This window comes from Elephas maximus, chromosome 9 (assembly GCF_024166365.1).
Source record: "Elephas maximus indicus isolate mEleMax1 chromosome 9, mEleMax1 primary haplotype, whole genome shotgun sequence".
Lineage (NCBI taxonomy): Eukaryota > Metazoa > Chordata > Mammalia > Proboscidea > Elephantidae > Elephas > Elephas maximus.
The window spans coordinates 5,520,589-5,540,648 of NC_064827.1; the positions used below are offsets into that span (position 1 = coordinate 5,520,589).

At 38.1% G+C, this 20,060-nt stretch overlaps 1 protein-coding gene across 3 annotated transcripts in view; it reads right to left on the reverse strand.

Annotated features, from left to right (window-relative positions):
* The window catches only part of JAK2 (Janus kinase 2), a 99,981-nt gene that overhangs the window by 15,011 nt on the left and 64,910 nt on the right, over positions 1–20,060 (reverse strand). For all 3 annotated transcript variants that reach the window (XM_049895144.1, XM_049895146.1, XM_049895147.1), the window contains 8 exons: positions 19,642–19,787; positions 13,575–13,896; positions 12,673–12,792; positions 9,764–9,921; positions 7,605–7,716; positions 5,457–5,643; positions 3,676–3,803; positions 678–812 (listed from right to left, as the gene is read on the reverse strand). In XM_049895144.1, the coding sequence (XP_049751101.1) occupies positions 678–812; positions 3,676–3,803; positions 5,457–5,643; positions 7,605–7,716; positions 9,764–9,921; positions 12,673–12,792; positions 13,575–13,896; positions 19,642–19,787 (1,308 nt within the window). The remainder of the gene's footprint in view (positions 1–677; positions 813–3,675; positions 3,804–5,456; positions 5,644–7,604; positions 7,717–9,763; positions 9,922–12,672; positions 12,793–13,574; positions 13,897–19,641; positions 19,788–20,060) is intronic.

A 20,060-nucleotide genomic window follows, 5' to 3' on the forward strand; every position in this document is an offset into this window, starting at 1 on the left:
CAAACACAGGGTTAAGATCTGTGAGCCATAGGTCACGTTTCTGTCACCCAATGAACACATAACCTGGTTTTATTACGTGTTCTTGTTTAAAAACACTTTACGTTATATTGCTGTCTCATTAACATTGAACTCACAGCCAACAACACTGTAACTCCCACCTAAACAAAGCTTATCTAGTGCGTGTATTTTCTCTGTCAGGCACATCACAGTCTTCTTGTGCCTAGGAACTTGAGCCAGCACTTCAGCACTACATTTGGGGACCATTTCAAAAGCAAAACCACCAACAAAGTGCACAGAAACGCTAAAAACATGGCACTAGATATACTGTGGAAAGGACACTTGTATGCAGTATGTGGCTGAGACAAGGAGGCAGAGCGCGGCCTGGCTGGGCCTCAGCGGGGTCCATGCGTGTTGGGTGACTCCATGGTTTGCTGCTGTGCTCGTGTGCATGTCTGTGAATGGCCACAAAAGTGCCACGAGTACTGACTTGGGGGCTACAAATGAACTTTGGCAAGTAGGCGAATTCACAGATACAGGATCTGTGAATAATGAGGATCGACTATATTTTTAAATTACAGTCTTGAAAAGCTACACGCGTGAGTGTGCTGCGAGCACACGCGCGCTCCTCTCTGAACATAACGAGCTACGTGAACCACACGCAGGAAGAACCCACGGACCTCGGAGTAGCTTCTGTGTGCTTTATCCAGGACTTTGAGGAGAACCTCGGTTTCGTGCAGCTGACCGTAGTCTCCTACTTCTCTTCTTATACCTTTGAAAATTTTTGTAAAAGTGCCTTGGCCAAGACTTTCATTCTTTAAAAGACAAAAGGAAAGAAGAAAGAATAAGTAAAGAAAGATTAAAAAGTCAAAATTAGAAAATATGTACAATGACAAAAAAAAAAGAAAGAAAAAAACAATCCATAAGCAAGTGTTGCCCTTATTAACTAAACCCAGATTTGAGACTCCAAATTAATTCTTCTACTCTTAAATGAAAGACAGAAGATAAGGACTAATGAATAAAGTCTATTTTGGTTCCAGCCAGTTTTTAAACCCCTTTGGTAAGCCATAATTTTTACATTTTTAAATAGTCAGCTTACCTATATTTATTTGTGTGCGTCTTTTCTTTGTTTACCTTACCTACCTGTGGCAGAAAGGCAATACAGTGCCGTCTGCGGCAGCCGAATGTCTGGCTTGGTCCTCGTTACCACTTCCTAGCTGTATGACCTTGTGCAGGCTACTCAAGCCCTCTTTGTCTTGGTTTCTTCATCTGAGAAATGGGGTAATAGCTGCAGTTTTCCCACAGGATTATCATTAACAATAAGTTAACTAACCTATGAAAGCACTCAGTAACAGTCCACGACACAGTGAATCTCAACACCTGTTACCTATTATTACTGTTACTAGTATTTCTTACATATCCTTACAGAATAATTGTTGAGAGCCTGCACTGTGAAACAGGACTCTCTGGGTTCAAGTCCAAGCTCTACTACTTACTAGTTTTGTAATGTTAGTCAAGTGACCTGGCCACATTGTCCTTCCCATTCCACACATGAGGGTTCATGTCTTTACAACACTGGATAATTCTATCTATTGTCTCCCTGTGGAGCCCAGACATGAGCTGGTGTTTCTCATCTACCTTCCAGAGCCCTTAATCTCTCTTTCATAGCTTCCATTTCTTTCTCCCCATTTGCTGCATTTTGAACAACTTCTTCAGATCTACTTCCTAAGTCACTAATTCTCCCTTCAGCTATGAGTAATCTGGTTTCTAACCTGTCCATTTTGTTTTCATGTTGATGAGTATATTTTCCATTTTCATATTCTATTTTTTTCCAAATCTTTTTAGTCTTTTTTGATTTGTCATTTCCTCACGGTTTTAACTTCTTTTATAACTTCAAACATACATATGTATATATTTTATAGTCTCTATCTGAAAATTCTTGAAGTATTTACTGAGGAAGATCAATGACTACACCCTTCAGTATGGATTACACCTCAACATAAAGAAAACAAAAATCTTTACAACTGGACCAACAAGCAACATCATAATAAACAGAGAAAAGATTGATGTTGTCAAGAATTTCATTTTACTTGGAGCCACAATCAACATCCACAGAAGCAGCAGTCAAGAAATCAAATGACACACTGTGTTGGGCAAATCTGCTGCAAAAGATCTCTTTAAAGTGTTAAAAAGCAAAAATGTCACCCTGAAAACTAAGATGTGCCTGACCCAAGCCATGGTGTTTTCAATCACCTCATATACATGCGAAAGCTGGACAATAAATAAGGGAGACTGAAAAAGAATTGACGCCTTTGAATATGCTGTTGGTAAAGAACACCGAATACACCATGGGCTGCCAAAAGAATGAACAAATCTGTCTTGGAAGAAGTACAACCAGGATGCTCCTTAGACGCAAGGATGGCAAGACTGCATCTCACATACTCTGGACATGTTATCAGGAGGGATCAGTCCCTGCAGAAGGACATCATGCTTGTTAAAGGAGAGGGTCAGCAAAAAAAAGGAAGACCCTCAACAACATGGACTAGCACAGTGGCTGAAACGGTAGGCTGAAGCACAACAAGGATTGTGAGGATGGTGCAGGTAGGGCAGTTTTCCATTCTGTTGTACATAATGTCACTGTGAGCAGGAACTGACTTGACAGCACTTAACGAGCAACATCTGAAAATTCTATTATATGAAGTTAATGGAAGTCCAATTTGATGTTGGCTGGTCTGCTGACTCTTGTTTAATCCTGTATTATTTCCCTGGATGTTTTTTAATTTCTATTATACGCCTGTGTTTGAAGTGGCTTTATCTACGGGAATCCTGGGTGGCCTGGGTTAAGGTAAATTATTCCAAAAAAGGGTTTGCATTTGCTTCTATGATGCAACAGAGAATATTATTTAATTTTCTTTAATTTATTGGCTTAGGTTTTCTCAGAACATGCAGGTGGTATAAAGAAGCCCAAACTCAAAAGCCTTTGATTACAAATGCTCAGGAGAAGCTGGCTCTTTTTCCTCACCGAGAGCCCAAGACAGACAATATTCCTTTCCTTTCCTTTTGCTAGTGAGTGAGTTTTCCATAATGTATCATTTTACTAAAGGTATATTAACTCCAGGGTCCTGGATTTAACCCCTGGCCCTGTGCAGGCCTATGACCTCACCCCTGTTTTTGCATTGCTGCTAAATCTTAAATCCCTTGTTTAGTGAGATCAGCTCCTGCCCCCAACACCATCCTATAGCCGAAACATCAGCTTTTTCTTACTACTTCGGTGTTCAATTCTTTCTTCATTTTTGACCCCTTGGATTTCCCTTACTTTCTTGAGAAATTGAGAGTTAAGACAAAGGCCTTTTATAGAGGAAGGGTTCTCATTTTTAATTTTACAGAAGAAAATTTCAAATTTTTAATTCAAGATATGTAAAGGGAGATATTTGAATTTCTGAAAAGAAAATACAATTCTATTCTTAAAATAATTAATTTTGCTTATTTCTAACTCAAATTTGGAATACGTTTAATAATAAATATTTAAATCACAACTAAACTTTTATAGTATAGGTTATGGCAAAATAGTTTCAAATGTCCTGTGAAGAAATAATAAATGAAGAAAACAAGTGTTTATTTAAACAGCTGTTATTTTAAAAAGCCAAAGAAGACAATCATCAGCATGTAATGACTTACGAATATCAAATCTTCATTTCTGATTTTGTGAAACACCATCTGGTTCACGTTATTATGCCTCTGTAATGCTGGTGAGGTTGGGACATCAGAAACGCCGTTCGTTCTGAAGACTAAGAGGTTGGATTTATCTGAAAAAAAATACACACACACACACAATCAAAACACACAGAGGCTGTAAGTTACTTCAGAGAGGAGTAAAATAAAGTGTGTTCTACATACAAAATAACGCTTAATAAATGCTTGTTGTTCATTTTCTTTTCACAGAAAATTATCTAAGGAATTTATTCATTGAATTTTGATGTACTCTATTTCATACATTAAAATTATAACTACTTCCTTAACTTATATAACTTTTCAGGACTTTTTAATAAGACAATTATTATTTCAAGGGATTTACAACCTTACTAACCTGATTTTTAAAATTCAGAAATTAAAAATCCCAAAAGAGTATGAAAGTTTCAATTTATAACATATATGAACATTTGGTAGTGAGGCCTTCTAGTTCCACAAATAAATGACTGATTTATACCGAGCAATTACTATTTTTAAAATGCCATTCTATGATTATGGAACCTCAAGTCACTTCTCAATGACTCAAAGCAAACTAAACAATCCTATCTGATGATGTTTCTACAACAGAGTGAGGCAAAATTAATTCGGTTTTGAAGCTCCTTCTTTCATACTTCTTTTGAAATGATGTAATGAAAATACCTTCTATCAGATGCATAATCCATGATCAGTATTTTTTTTTAATGTATTTATTGTGCTTTAGGTGAAAGTTTACAAATCAGGTCGATCTGTCAAACAAAAAGCCCTACACACCCCGCCGTGCACTCTCAGCTGCTCTCCCCTTAATGAGACAGCACATTCCTCCTCTCCACCCTGTACTCCCTGTGTCCATTCAACCAGCTCCTGTCCCCCTCTTCCTTCTCATCTCACCACCAGACAGGAGTCACCCGCATAGTCTCAAATGTGTCTACTTGAGCCACAAAGTTCACTCCTCACCAGCATCATTGTCTATCTTATAGTCCAAGCCAATCCCTGTCTGTAGAGTTGGTTTCGGGAATGGTTCCAATCTTGGGCTATCAAAGGGTCCAGGGAGCATGACCATCAGAGTCCCACTGGTCTCGGTCAGACCGATTTAAGATCTGCATCCCAGTTTTCTCCTGCTCCATCAGGGATTCTCTGTTGTGTTCGATGTCAGGGCAGTGATCAGCGGTAGCTGGGGCACCATCTAGTTCTTCTGGTCTCAGGCTGATGGAGTCTCTCGTGTTTGTGGCCCTTTCTGTCTCTTGGGCTCATAATCACCTTGAGTCTTTGGTGTTCTTCATTCTCCTTTGCTCCAGGTGGGTTGAGACCAATTGATGCAACTTAGATGGCTGCTTGCTAGCATTTAAGACCCCAGATGCCTCTGACCAAAGTGGAATGCAGACCATTTTCTTAATACATTTTGTAATGCCAATTGACCTAGATGTCCCCTGAAACCATGGTCCCCAGACCCCCATCCCTGCTACACTGGCCTGTGAAGCTTTTGGTTGTCTTGAGGAAATTTCTTTGCTTTTGGTTTAGTTCAGTTGTACTGACTATTCCTGTGGTACGTGTTGCCCTTCCCTTCACCCCCCAAAATTTTTGTCTACTATCTAGTTAGTGAATATCCCTCTCCCTCCTTCCCCACCCTCGTAACCATCAAAGAATATTTTCTTCTGTGTTTAAACTTTGTCTGGCATTCTTATAACAGTGGCATTACCAGTATTTTAAAAATAACTAAAAAATTATTTTACCTTTTGGCTTTGGGGGGCAGCATTTAATAAACTGGAAAATGATACTGTCTGAACGAACAGTTTCCATCTGATAGCAGTTCAGAAGATCTTTAAGATTATTAAAGTTCTTCTTAGTCCCAGTGAGGTTGTATTCTCCATTCTCATTTTTTGTAATCAAACAGTGCTTATATTCAATGACATTTTCTCGCTATATAAGTTTAATTATAAAGAGAGGAGGGAAAATCACAATGAATGTGATAGTACTTATTCTGAGAAAGGGGTATCACAAAAACAACCAACAGAACATTTACAACTGTGAACCCTACTGTACTGCTGATACAGGGTGATGGAAATGTTTGTTTCCTCAAAAAGGTATCTAATTACAATTGCATAGCTTACAGGAGTGGCAACAGTTGATTTCATTAAGAAGCAAGTAAGAATGCAATGATAATTAACACTAGTAATACCATCCTTAATGGCTTCCCATCATTTACAGAATAAAGTCTAAACTAGCACAGCATATAAGGCCTTCAGTGAACTGGCTTCTTTCTCCATCTCTGTCTCAATTCCTGCCGCTCACAACACACAACTTCTGTTTGAGCCTTATCAAGTTCTTAAGTAATCACACGCAAGTGCCATGCTGTTTAATGCCTTGATAGCTATACATGCTCTTTCTAGAATCTACTTCCTTTCCTTCAGAGCAATAAACTTTTTATTCATTCCTTAAAATTCACTTCAAGCACCACTTTTCCTGTGAGGTCTTCTCTGACAACTCTCACTCCATTCCACAAAGGTCATCACTCATTCTGTTGTGCCACTATCATACTTGTATATTTATCTCTGATACTGCATTTTTAATATTTTGCAGTTTGTTCTACATGCTTATCTTACGTGCTGTGTTATGAGCTTCTTCACTCAACTATTATCTGAGGCGCTCCTTATAAGTATAATAACTATAATATGGAAACCCTTGTGGCGTAGTGGTTAAGTGCTACGGCTGCTAACTAAAAGGATGACAGTTTGAATCCGCCAGGCGCTCCTTGGAAACTCTATGGGGCAGCTTCTATTCTGTCCTGTAGGGTCGCTATGAGTTGGAATCGACTTGACGGCACTGGCTTTCTTGGCTTTGTAAGTATATTCATCTTATTTAGAACCATTCATGTAAAATCTACTGAAACCTCAAGGTCCCTCTCAAGTCCTTCCTATTCCAAAAGATTCTCTTAATAATTGTAACCCCTTCTGTTATTCTCAATTCTGGTATATACTCTCTTATGCTGTTCTTCCAAAGAATAGGTTTTTAAAGGCAGGGCTATATCACATGCTCTCTTAGAAATGAGCTAACGTCACATGCTCCCAAAAATACGAAAACTGAAATTGAGAATTATTGATAATTCAACATAATGGATTGTTATAGTGAAATGATAATGTCAAATTAGGACTTATGATCAGTATTTTACAAGGCTAAGTCACAGAGTAAACTACCTTCTGTACGTATGGAAATTAATCCACTATTTACATATGCAAAATATGAGATGGTTGAATTTCACAAAAATTAAAATAATTGAATAATAAAACCCTTACTTTCTCCATTTTTAAAAAAGATAAATCTAGAAGTTGCTAGAAAGTTTCTCAAGATTTTGGGTAATAAATAATCTTCTAAGAGGTCCCAGGTGATCTGTCTTAACAATGAGGTCTCGTTGTAGCTTTACGTTTAAAACATTCACTACGGATCACTATTCTCACCATCGGTTGAAGTGCTACAGTTAAAGTGCTAAAATGCTTCTGCTTTTGTGCCTGCCTGTGTGACTACACTCCTTCCTTCTAATCATGTAATCATTCTTAGTAAAAAGAAAATTTCCTTTTGATCTACTTTATTCTAGATGATTTGGCAGAGATATCCATGTTTGCAAAAGAAACTTCAAGAGACTTGATGAAATATCATTTCGCAAGTTGATCACAAGCCAAACATCAAAAAATAAACATCAAATAAAAGGATAAAAACACATCATGAAGCATTTTATATTTCCTTGAGGAAAATTAAGCGTTATTATGCTAGCTATCAAACCAAAAGCTATAATTCTGAGTATTAAAAAGGAAATATGGTGGTTAAATACGCAGGGGAAATGAGATAGACAAAGTTGTTACCATTAATTAACATGACATACTAACCTCAACAGCAAACGTGAGAAAATATTTATTAAAGTCCTTAGGACTGCATCGAAGTACATACAGCCCAGTCTGATTACCAGCTTTCTTCAGTTTACTGATGGCAAAATCCATTCTAAAGGTAAAGAAGAAATTATTTGCCAAATTGATCTATAGGTTCAACAAAACCCCTATCAAATTTCCAACAGCCTTTTTAACATAACATACCAAGCACCGTGCCATTATGACCAAAATGTCATCTAAATGATCTAAAGACAAATCTAACACCCATAATTCTTAGAAGTCTCCTATACTTTATATGTTCATCAGTAATGTTCGGTTCTTTGAAAAGAATAATAAAATTGACAAATCTTTAACTAGACTGACAAGGAAAAAAGGAGAAACAATGCAAATAATTAAAATCAGAAATGAGAGTAGGGACATTACTACGGACCTTTCAGAAATAAAAAGGATTATAAGAGAATACTATGAACAATTGTATGCCAACAAATTAGATAACCTAGATGAAATGGCAAATTTCAAGAAACACACGAACTACCTAAATTAACTCAAGCAGAAACAGAAAATCTCAACAGACCTGTAACAAGGGAAGAGATTGAATCACTAATCAAAACCTCCCAAAAAAGTAAAGTCTAAGACTAGATGGCTCCCCTGCTGAATTTTACCAAACATTTACAGAAGAATTAACACCAACCCTTCTCAAGCTCTTCTGAAGAAATACAGGCGGGAACACATCCTAAGTCCTTGTATGAAGTCAGCATTGCACTGATATGAAAGCCAGGCAAAGCCACCAGAGGAAAACTACAAACTATATTTACTTATCACCATCTTTCTCATACATAAACTAGTGCCTGGCACATAGTAGGTGCTCAGTCAATATTCTATTAAAAAAAATGAAAGAAAATTTCAACGGATGAATGAATGAATTGTACAAAGTTTTTTTTTTTTTTTTTTTTGCTGAACATGTAAAGTTTAGATAGAATGTTCAAGTAGCACAACTTCTATTAATAACCTTACATATTAGGTACACAGTACCAAAAAAAGGAAAAAAAAAAAAAAACCCCAAACCTGTTGCTGTCATGTCAATTCCAACTTACAACAACCCTACAGGACAGAGTAGAACTCCCCCAGAGTGTTTCCAAGGATCAGCTGGTGGATTCAAACTGATGACCTTTTGGTTAGCAGCCAAGTTCTTAACCACTGCACCACTAGGGCTCCTGGTATATGTAGACTGAATCAAAACATTAGGTATAGACTGAATCAAGTCTTAAATAATAATCATTTTCTCAAATATTTAGGGGTAGGTTAAGTTCAAGAAACATGTTCATAATCCAAGATCATTTCTTTTTCTGCTTGGGTTCTTCAAGCCTGGGGTCAATCAGAAAGCACACCCCGGCTGAGAGATAAACTAAGACTTGGGCTGAATAGATTTTATGCATGACAGTTGGGTTTATTCAGTATTAAAATAAGGATATACAACTCTGTGGTCAATATGGTGCTATTAGTTACATGAAGTTATTAAATGAAATAAAAATTCATTTCCTCAGCTGTGCTAGCAGGTGGCTACTGTATTAGACAGTGCAGACCGAGATCAGTTTCATCACTGTAGAAAACACTACTGGATAGCACTAGTCTCGAAATACGGACGTCATCTTGCGTTTGAAGTTTCCAGTAGAAGGAGTTGGATTATCCAAAAATAATGAAGATTTTCAAGTTTTGCACTGCGGCTCCTCACGGGATTTCAAAATAAATGAAACTAAATCAGAGGTCTTTGTAAATTAGCAAAAAAAAAAAAGAATGAATAAAAATAAATGGAACTAAATTGGAGGTCTTTTTAAACTAGCAAAAATAATAAGATTATGGTTTTAAATAACACCAAGAGTTAAACATGAATACCAACTAAGTGTTAAACTTATACAAGTTGTAAGCGTTACAAACTAGGACACGGATGGTAAATTATGTCCTAAATCATTCTAATTATTATGTAATCTTATTGCAAAATACAGATTATGTTAACAACAAGAAAAGAACCATGCGAGGTCAAATAAAGATTTTTTTTCTAAATTCCTAAACCCACTTATACCATTCTGTTGTAGAAAATCTTCTCTGTCAGCATCTCATTTACCTTGAAAAACTTAACTTTTAAAGTCTGTATGACTTACGAAATTGGCCCATGACAGTTGCTCTGTATATTTTCCAGCACTGTTGGGGGGGCCACTTCTTTGCAGAGGTAATGGTGTGCGTCGGCAGTGAGTCTGTAGTACCCATCAATCACTGACACAAAAGACAAGGCTTCTCTTAGGGAGCTAAGTTCAATTTCCTAAACAGCAAGAGAGAGGAAACAGAAACAATATTCGTGTTAAGTACCATTTAGAAAGTCAACTCTTCCTAACTACTGAACGCTCTCCTCATTCCATGTTTTAATTCTCCTAAATTAATTTTCTTCTAAAGCTCTCCTAGCGATATACTGACTTACGTATATAGAAAAGCTTACACAAAGATGTCTATTTGTTGCATTTTTTGTTATGACAAAAAAAAAAAATGACAAGGATTAAATGTCTATTAGTAGAAGAGTGAATTGTAAAATAAATTATAAATCATAGCATATACACAGTAGTAGTTTTAAAAGTTAGATCCATGGGTAGATGGAACAGTTGATATCGTGTTAAGAAAAAAAAAAAAAACACTAGTTAAAGAACAACACATAAACTATGACCCCATTTGTGTAAAGAAAATACACACAGAAAACGGATATCAATAGGTACCTCCAGAGAGGGAGGGAAGACTGACATGAATGTTAGTTATGAGGACTTTTACATATTCTACATAAATTCGAATTGGTGAATTTTTTTTCTTACAACAGGATCGTAAAAAAATCAAAGTTAATTGTGGATACTCCCGGTATCTGATGATCACCAACTCTTATCGATTCTAATACAGCAATGTTTTTCATATAGGCTAATATTACTGCCATTCCACTGCTTCTACCCCTAGTCCAAGTCTAATTATTAACTATGAGCATGAGTGACTTCTCTGTATCCAGCCCTTCTTTTCCTACCCACCCTAAACTATGCGTCCACAGTGCTGCCTGAGTTCATTTTTAAAAACAGATCAGAAGAGCATTCCATTTTTCCTCAAAGACTAGAAGGCAGTGGGTATACACTGTATCATGTTTTTATCTAAGAACAGGAAAGTGTACTGACTAAAGTAAGCTGCAGGTTAGTTATAATTCTGGTAATATAACTCTGAAATGGTCAGATAGGTTGGTCACATAGATATCTAAGATAAATGAACAAATAACATATCTGAAAAGGTGTCACACTGAGGACCAACGTGTGCCTGACCCAAGCCATGGTGTTTTTAATCGCCTCATAATGCATGTGAAAGCTGGACAATAAATAAGGAAGACCAAATAGTTGATGCCTTTGAATTATAGTGTTGGTGAAGAATTCCAAATATACCACATGGACTGCCCGAAGGACGAACAAATCTGTCTTGGAAGAAGTACAGCCAGAATGCTCATTAGAAGCAAGGATGGTGAGACTTCATCTCCCATACTTTGGACATGTTATCAGAAGGGATCAGTCCCCGGAGAAGGACATCATGCTTGGTAAAGTAGAGGGTCAGTGAAAGAGAAGAAGACCCTCAACAAGATAGACTGACACAGTGGCTGCAACCATGGGGTCAAGCGTGACAATGATTGTGAGGATGACGCTGGACCAGTCAGTGTTTCGTTCTGTTGCACACAGTGTCCCTATCAGTCGATTTGATGGCACCTAATTAATAACATGATGTTTAAGCCAGCAGACTGAAAAGAAAACAGAGCCAGATAAATAAGAAGGTTAAGAACAGAATATAAAGGAATTCATTTCTTCCCTTTCGGTTGAAGTAAATAGTGTTTCTGAAACTACTTAAAGAAAAGTTTCGTCTTTTAGAATCAACCATGTCTTACAGCTTGGGTGGGGCTGACTTGGGACTGGTTTACATTTTGTTGTATCAATTCTCAATAGCATTGTATTGATTTTTGTTTTTTAATTAGGCATTGTACACACCCTGTTGATAAAAAAGGTTACAGTCAGGAATGAGCATCACAGTAGGGAACTAGAACAACCCAGAGTGGGAAAAGAAGAAATAGTACTTTGCTAATCTTAAAAGTGAGTGGAAAGGCTCCATGAGAATATGCCAAACAATTCCAAGCCAGGTTATGGTTGAAAATGGACACTGGTCCTAAATGACCAATGTCCAGAAAAAAATGGAGGGAATAAGGCAGAGCCTCAAGCAGCTTTGCATTAAAAATCCTGTTTTCAAAAGACGGAGACCCAGAGAGAGAACAGATGCTGAGTGGGGATACCTTGCCTACTGATGTCCTCAAGTAAGTGGAAAAGAGGTACCTGGCCTGCTCACCCAGTGCCTTGAAACTCTGCCCATCAGGGGCTCCCCTCTGTGAAGCCTTCCCCTGGGTGTTCTGATCTCCTGAGGCCACGGCCAGAAGTGGCGCTGAGTCTCGTAGGCCAAAATGAAGGGCATTGGGAAGTAAGCCAGGTGGGCCAGAAGAGGAAAAAAAAAAAAAAAAATCCTGTTTCCTTTGCTGGGCTTCCTCTCCTACAGCTTTGCATTAAAATCCTGCTCTCTTTGTTGGGAAGTTGTATGTAACCCTCTCTGCACCTGCGTGGTATGATTTAAGAATGCTGCTGACGAAACTTGTATGAACTCCCTACTTGTAAACCCTTAAAGGTAACTTTCCTCCTCGCCCTCAGGGGGTAGTCCTGGCGGCAGCAGCTGACTGCCTCCTTTTCCTTGCATCACAAAATAAAGGTACTTTTCTTGCTTGCTCAAAAAAAAGAGTGGAAAAGATATTAATGCACAAGAAACCGTGGGAACATAGCACTGGTAGTATAACAAAAAGCTAGATGTAATAAAAGAGCTTACTAAACTGATGTCCATATTTAGAGCTATACTTAAAACCATAACCAAAATTCCTATAAGAAAATACCTTCAGTATTAAGATTCCGTAATTTATTCCTGATAACTACAAGACATAATCATCATTTAGTCTTAAAAGCAAGCTTACCAGATTTTTACCATCTTGCTTATGGATAGTTACAACTCTGCTTTCATTAGAGCCTTCTTGGTTTGCTTGCTTAATGCTGACATCAATAATATCAGGAAAATCACAATATATCTGTAAATCCTGTGGTTAAGAGCAATTAAAATTAAAAACAGGTAAAATATATGGAGTCATTTTAAAACATGACTATAAAATACTCCAAATGCTTTAAATTAAAGAAGGCACTGATAACAGTAGCATAAAATGGAATTCCCTCCCCCTTAACCTAACCCTAAGACTACATTGTTTTCTTGCTTTAATTTAAAGATGAGAAAGCACTGAAGGATGCCGAGAATCTACTACATGCTCCAGTACCCGCTTCGATCCAATTAACATTAACAGGAACCACTGCCAGAAAATTGGAAATTCAACTGCCAAGTGATAAAAATCAAATGTTCCTTCTAAGTCTCTAATACCATCTAAGAAACAGCACAGATAGGAACAATTTTAAAGCTTGCAGCGCAAACCTAAAAAAAACTAAATTATTTAACATGTATGTTATCATAAAATCAGTTAGAGTATTTTCTATTTAATTAAAATTTATGATTGAGCCTCCTATTGTCAATAATAGTGAAATTAAAAAGAGGTTAAACTACCTTAAAAATAACCTCACTTTTAGAACTTAATCCTTTTCCAAAACTATCAGAAAGCCATTACTAATTATTTTGTCATAAAAAAAAATCAAACAAAAGCAATTTAAGAACAATGAAAAGGACCTTGATGGCTTCACAGCATTAAAAATTTCCCTTTCTTATCAGTGGGAGAAGAGAAGCGCAAGACCACGTTTCAAACAACTATAATTACTTTGCTTCCACTGCCATTCTACTTAAAATAACAAAGAATGAGAACATACCATTAAGGATTACCTGTTCTGTCAGTGTCTCACTTTCTTTATGTTTCCCTCTTGACCACTGAATTCCACCGTTTCCAGTTATTATAATGGTTGCAAAAATCTCCTCACCTGAAGGACCTCTTCCAGGTTCTTTTACTTCAAACTGCTCTGTGTAGAAGGCAGCCTGAAGGGCTTCCAGATTTATAAGGTACTTAAGTTTCAAGTTTCTGGCAGTGGCTTTGCATTGGCTGAACTGCTGAATAAATCTGCGAAACCTGTACCTTATTCGTTTCCTTGTCAGAATATGATAATCTTGGATCTTTGCTCGAACACATTTTGGTAAGAATGTCTTGTAGCTAGGGATAAAGAGCACACACCAAGAAACAAAACAAATTGGAAGATAAGTTCATAACAAAACTGAAAGAGAGGTTATCACCTTTCTCCATGACAGGTAGGTGCTACAACAGTAGGCAAGTAGAGAAAGTTCATAGAAACACCACCCAGACAGCATAAAACCGTAACATTTCATTTGATGATGTTATTCTCTAAGATACCAGAAATGCTTAGAACAGATTTCAACTTTTCCCCTTATGAAGTGAACACTTGCTCACCATGGTTAAAAATGGAGTTTTCTCAAAATTTGCTTTTTCCGATTACCTTATATATCATTTTCTTTGTTGACACTTCCTGCACTGCGCTGCATGTATTTCTTATGATGCTGTACTCCAAAGCTTATCTGAATTCTGGGAAATGTAACATTTTGTCGACACTATTGTTCATTAAGCAAGCACGCTTCTGTTGTGGATACAGTTTTCTCAGGCCAGCTCCAACTAACTCCTCTAGTTCCTCTACAATTAAAACTGTTCCATCCAGCAGGATTTCACTTGTACTTCCATCTCTACGTACAATATCCTAAAGAAGGTAGGTGATTTATCTCTCTGCTTTCCAAATACCTGGCAAATAAAGTATTTCTCAAGGTAACAACTATATTAAACTTCCACGCCTTCACATAGGCTAATCTTTCTTCCTACCAGCCATTTCCTATTTAGTTAGGTCTTTCCCATTTTACCAGCATCATCAAATCCAGGGAACCTTTCCAGACCTCCATGACTATATGAGATGCTTCTTTCTCGCTTCCTGCTCACAGCATCCTGCGCATTACTCCATAATGTTACTTTCCATGCCACACTGTAACTGTTTCCTTACTGCCTGTGGTAAGCTGGAGCTAGCGCCTTCCAGCCCAGGAGAGCCTATTATTACAGCTCAGGGACTTCTGTGAGCTGACTGTTAAATAGCCATCATTAAAGATTAAGTTATATGAACTTATAATTAAAAAAATTATATTACAAATAAAAGTAATTAGTAACCAAAAGTCATCACTTTCTAATTCTTTTACTATTATCTATACTTCTGAGGTTACTTGTGGCTCTCATATCAAAATGGCAGAAATCCTGCTAACGAAAGCCATTTCTTCCACATGTGCTCACTTACGCCTTTCTCCCTTCCTCTAACATAGATAAACTCTCTCAGGACTTTTTGTTATTTCTCTTCTATTCACAGTTTAAAAGTACTAATGTGCTTCCCAACTTATATGTAAAATCTCTTTATCACACATCTCCCTCTTCTGTTGTTGTCAGGTGACCTTGAGTCGGTTCTGACTCATAGCGACTGTATGTACAACAGAACTGAACACTGCCCAGGCCCGCACCATTCTCACAATCATTGCCAGGCTTGAGCCCACTGCTGCAGCCATTGTGTCAACCCATCTCCTTGAAGGTCTTCCTCTTTTTCGCTGACCTTCCACCTTACCAAGCATGATGTCCTTCTCCAGGGAGTGGTCCCTCCTGATAACATGTCCGAAGTATGTGAGACAAGGTCTCACCACCCTTGCTTCTAAGAAGCATTCTGGCTGCACTTCTTCCAAGACAGGTTTGTTTGTTCTTCTGGAAGTCCACGGCGTATTCAATATTCTTCACCAAAACCATAATTCAAAGGCACCAATTCTTCTTTGGTCTTCCTTATTCATTGTCCAGCTTTCGTATGCATATAAAATGCATATGAGGCGGTTAAAAACACCACGGCTTGGGTCAGGCGCACCTTAGTCCTCAAAGTGACGTCTTTGCTTTCCAACACTTTAAGGAGGTCTTTGCAGCAGGTTCGTCCCATGCGGTTCAGAGTCTGATTTCTTTAGTGCAGTTTCCATGGCATCGATTGTGGATCTGAGCAAAATGAAATCCTTAACAACTTCAGTTTTTCCTCCGTTTATCATGATGTTGCTTCTTGGCCCAGTTGTAAAGATTTTTGTTTTCTTACTGTTGAGATCCAATCCGTACTGAAGGCTGTAACTGTTGATCTTCATTAGTAAGTGCTTCAAGTCCTCTTCATTTTCTGCAGGCAACATTGTGACATCTGCACACTGCAGGTTGTTAATGAGTCTTCCTCCAATCCAGAAACTGTGTTCTTCTTCATATAGTCCAGCTTCTCAGATTATTTCCTCAGCATACAGATTGAATAAGTGTGGTGAAAGGACACAACCCTGAAGCACACCTTCTGTAACTTTAAGCCATGCAGTATGCCCTTGGTGACTTCAGACAACTGCCTCGTGGTCTAAGTACAGGCTCCTCATGAGCAGTTAAGTGTTTTGGAATTCCCATTCTTCGAAATGTATCCATAACTTGCCTCAATCCATACAATCGAATGCCTCTGCATAGTCAATAAAACACAGATAAACATCTTCCCGGTATTCTCTGCTTTCAGCCAGGATCCATCTGACATCAGCAGTGGTATCCCTCGTTCCATGTCCTCTTCTAAATGTGGCTTGAATTTCTGGCAGTTCCCTGTTGAGGTACTGCTGCAACTGCTTTTGAATGACTTCAGCACAATTTTACTGGTGAGTGGTGTTACTGATATTGTTCAATGATTTCCACATTCTGTTGGATCACCTTTTTTTGGAATGGGCACAAATACGGATCTCATCCAGTTGGTTGGCCAGGAAGCTCTCGTCCAAATTTCTTTACATAGATGAGTTCGCACCTGCAGCGCTGCATCCATCTGTTGAAACATCTCAATTGGTATTCCACCCATTCCTGAAGACTTGTTTTTTGCCAGTGTCTTCAGTGTGGTTTGAACTTCTTCCTTCAGTACTATCAGTTCTTGATCATATGCTACCTCCTAAAATGGGTGAAAGTTGACCAGCTCTTTTTGGTACAGTGACTCTGTGTATTCCTTCTATCTTCTTTTGATGCTTCCTGCACCATTCAATATTTTACCCATAGAATTCTTCCATATTGCAACTCAAGGGTTCAGTTTTTTCTTCAATTCTTTCAGTTTGAGAAATGCTGAATGTATTCTTCCCTTTTAGTTTTCTAACTCCTGGTCTTTGCACATTTCATTATAATACTTTGTCTTCTCCAGCTGCTCTTTAAAATTTTCTGTTCACCATTTTTACTTCATCATTTCTTCGTTTCGATTTAGCTACTCCACGTTCAGTGGAAGACATCCATTTTGGTCTTTTCTTTCTGCCCTGTCTTTTTAATGACCTCTTGTTTTCTTCATGTATGATGTCCTTAACGCCATTTCACAACTTGTCTGGTCTGTCATTAGTATTCAATGCATCAAATCTATTCTTGAAATGGTCTCTAAATTCAGGTGGGATATACTCAAGGTCATATTTTGGCTTTCATGGATTTGTTATATGAACTTACACATGAGCAAGCGACGGCCTGTCCCACAGTCGGCCCCTGGCCTTCTTCCGACTGATGATGTTGAGCTTTTCCGTCGGCTCTTCCCACAGATGTTGTTGATCTGATACCTGTGTGCTCCACCTGGCGAGGTCCACATGGACAGTCACTGTTTACGTCGTGAAATAAAGGTATCTGCAATGAAGAAGTCATTGATCTTGCAAAATTGTGTCATGTGATCTCTGGTGTTGTTTCTATCACCAATGCCATATTTTTCAAGCACTGTTCCCTCTTGTTTCCAACTTCCACGTTCCAATCACCAGTAATCATCAATGCATCTTGATTGCATGTTTGATCAATTTCAGACTGCAGAAGTTGGTAAAAGTCTTCAATTTCTTCATCTTTAGCATTAGTGGTTGATGCACAGATTTGAATAGCAATCGTATTAACTGGTCTTCCTTGTAGGCATACGGATATTATCCTACCAATGATAGCACTGTATTTCAGGATAGATTTTGAAATGTTCTTTTTGACCTCCCTCTAGCCAGATCCTATCTAGCCTCTTTTTGAAAGTGTTATCTACACAGCCATTTCATTTTCTTGCCTTCCATTTATTCCCTCAGCTCACTCTAATCTGGATTCTGCTCCATCATTCCAAAGAGACTTTTCTTGCTGAAATCAAGAAAGACCTCCATTTTGCTAAAACCAAATATTCATATTCATTTTACTTGTCACTTTTCAGCAGCATTCAACATTGTTGATCATTCCCTCCATGAAACTCTCTCCCCTTAGTTTTCTCAATTTTATTCCCATCTCTTTGGCTCCTCCTTCTGAGTCTTCATTGCCTTTACCTGGTGATTAAATGTTGGAGTTCCTCAAGACTCAATTATAGGTCCTTTTCTCTTCTTATCTGTACTCTCCAAGCATTCTTTATATGGAAATAACTCCCAAGTTTCGATCTCCAGCCCTGGCTTCTAAACTCCAGACCCATATGTCCCACAGTTTAGCCAATCTACTCCTTTAATTTGGATGTTTCAGAAACATCTCAAACAATGTGTCAAATCAAACTCATGAGTCTTCCTAACTTCTTCCCCAAAAAGATCGTCTTATAGTAATCCTTATCTGAGTGAATGGAAAACAGAAAGGTTTGTGTTTTTCCTTTGGACTTTTTTTTTTTATATTGTGTTAAGTATATATATATATATTTAAGTATATATAGATAACAAAACATTTGCCATTTCAACATTTTTTACGTGTACACTTCAGTGATTCCTTTGGGCTTTGTAGTTTTCTAGATATAAGTAGGTTCCTGAAATCATGCCTTATGGCCTATACCCTTGGGTTAATGTCTAACAGACATCTAAAAACAAGACAAAAACACTTAAAACTAAAGACAGAAACATAAAAACTGATACCCTGCGAACTGGGTGACTAGAGGAGTGACTCAAGGAGTGACTACAGCCAGTTACTGAAACGAGGACTTCAAGGAAGAAAGAAGGTTTTGACCAGATTTGGGATATCCTCAAACTTTTTATCTATGTTGTATATACACAACATATTTAGTCTTCAAACTTAAAAAAAAATCAAACAGAGCATTCTTATAATTGTCAGAAGCCCAAATTCCATTGCTGTCAAGTCGATGCCAAACCATAGCCACCCTATAGGACAGAGTAGAACTGCCCCGTAGGGTTTCCAAGGAGCAAGTGGTAGACTCGAACTGCCAACCTTTTGGTTAGCAGCCGAGTTCTTAACCACTGCGCCACCAGCTCTCCTATATGCATTATGTAGACCTTCAAAAAGAGCTGTTTTATAGCCACAAAGCACGGCTGCAGGAGTAGTGTTTTAAAAAACCATGAGACATGATTTTCAAAAGTCATCAATATGCAGAAGAACCATTTGAAGAACACGGCCAGTGGAGCACCTGTACAAAAGTCCTCTGGAGCACGTGTAAAAAATTCACATCCGTGGGCCTCACCTCAAATTTACTGAAGTGAAATATCTTGGGCATCTTTTAGTTTAACAAGTGGCCCAGGTGATTCGAAGGCAAGTGAAACATGGAGCACCACTTGAGAGGTTCTGACTCAGCATTCTTAATACAGCCATCTGAGGGTCTACCGGCAGAAGTTAAGCCCTCACGTGCTCCTTCCTATCCTCTGACCTCACCTGGCCTTTTCAGAAGAAACGACTCCAATAGTAAACAGGTGCTGGACATCTATGGCATCTGCTGTGGCACTCCAACCCTTTCAATAATTCCTCTGACCTCACAAAGTATGCGTTGTACAAAAAAGAAAAGTTACTTTTCCCCTACACGAGTTATTAATATAAAGTCAAATGTGTGGGCAAACACAGAAAGTACAGGTAAGGTATACAAAAACTCTAACTGTCGACATTTATGTGCGTGGATTTGCATAAGGAAATTACCTGATGGAGTTATAGATGGCCAGTGGGGTTTGACCCTTTTCCTTGGCTATTCTCATCATATCCAACACGGCCAGCCCAAGACATTCTTCCTGTGTTTCATGAGTCACTGGTAATTTTATCCAGCCACAGACAAAATCGTGCCGCCACTGAAGGAGAAATGATTAGAGGGAAATATCTCACCATAACTTTCACTGTCTCATTTTAATCTACTGTCATATTTTAACCTCTAATGTAGTTTCTAGAACATACCCATTTAGAAGTAAACTCCTCTCTTGACTTTCAATCATTTCATCAAAAAACTTTAGCAAAATTTCTAAATGGGGTTCCCAATTATAGAGCACCTACGACATCAGCCTGTTTCACTGCAAGTATCTTCAAATTATACCCTTCTACATCAAAATTACCTAATGCGCTAATTA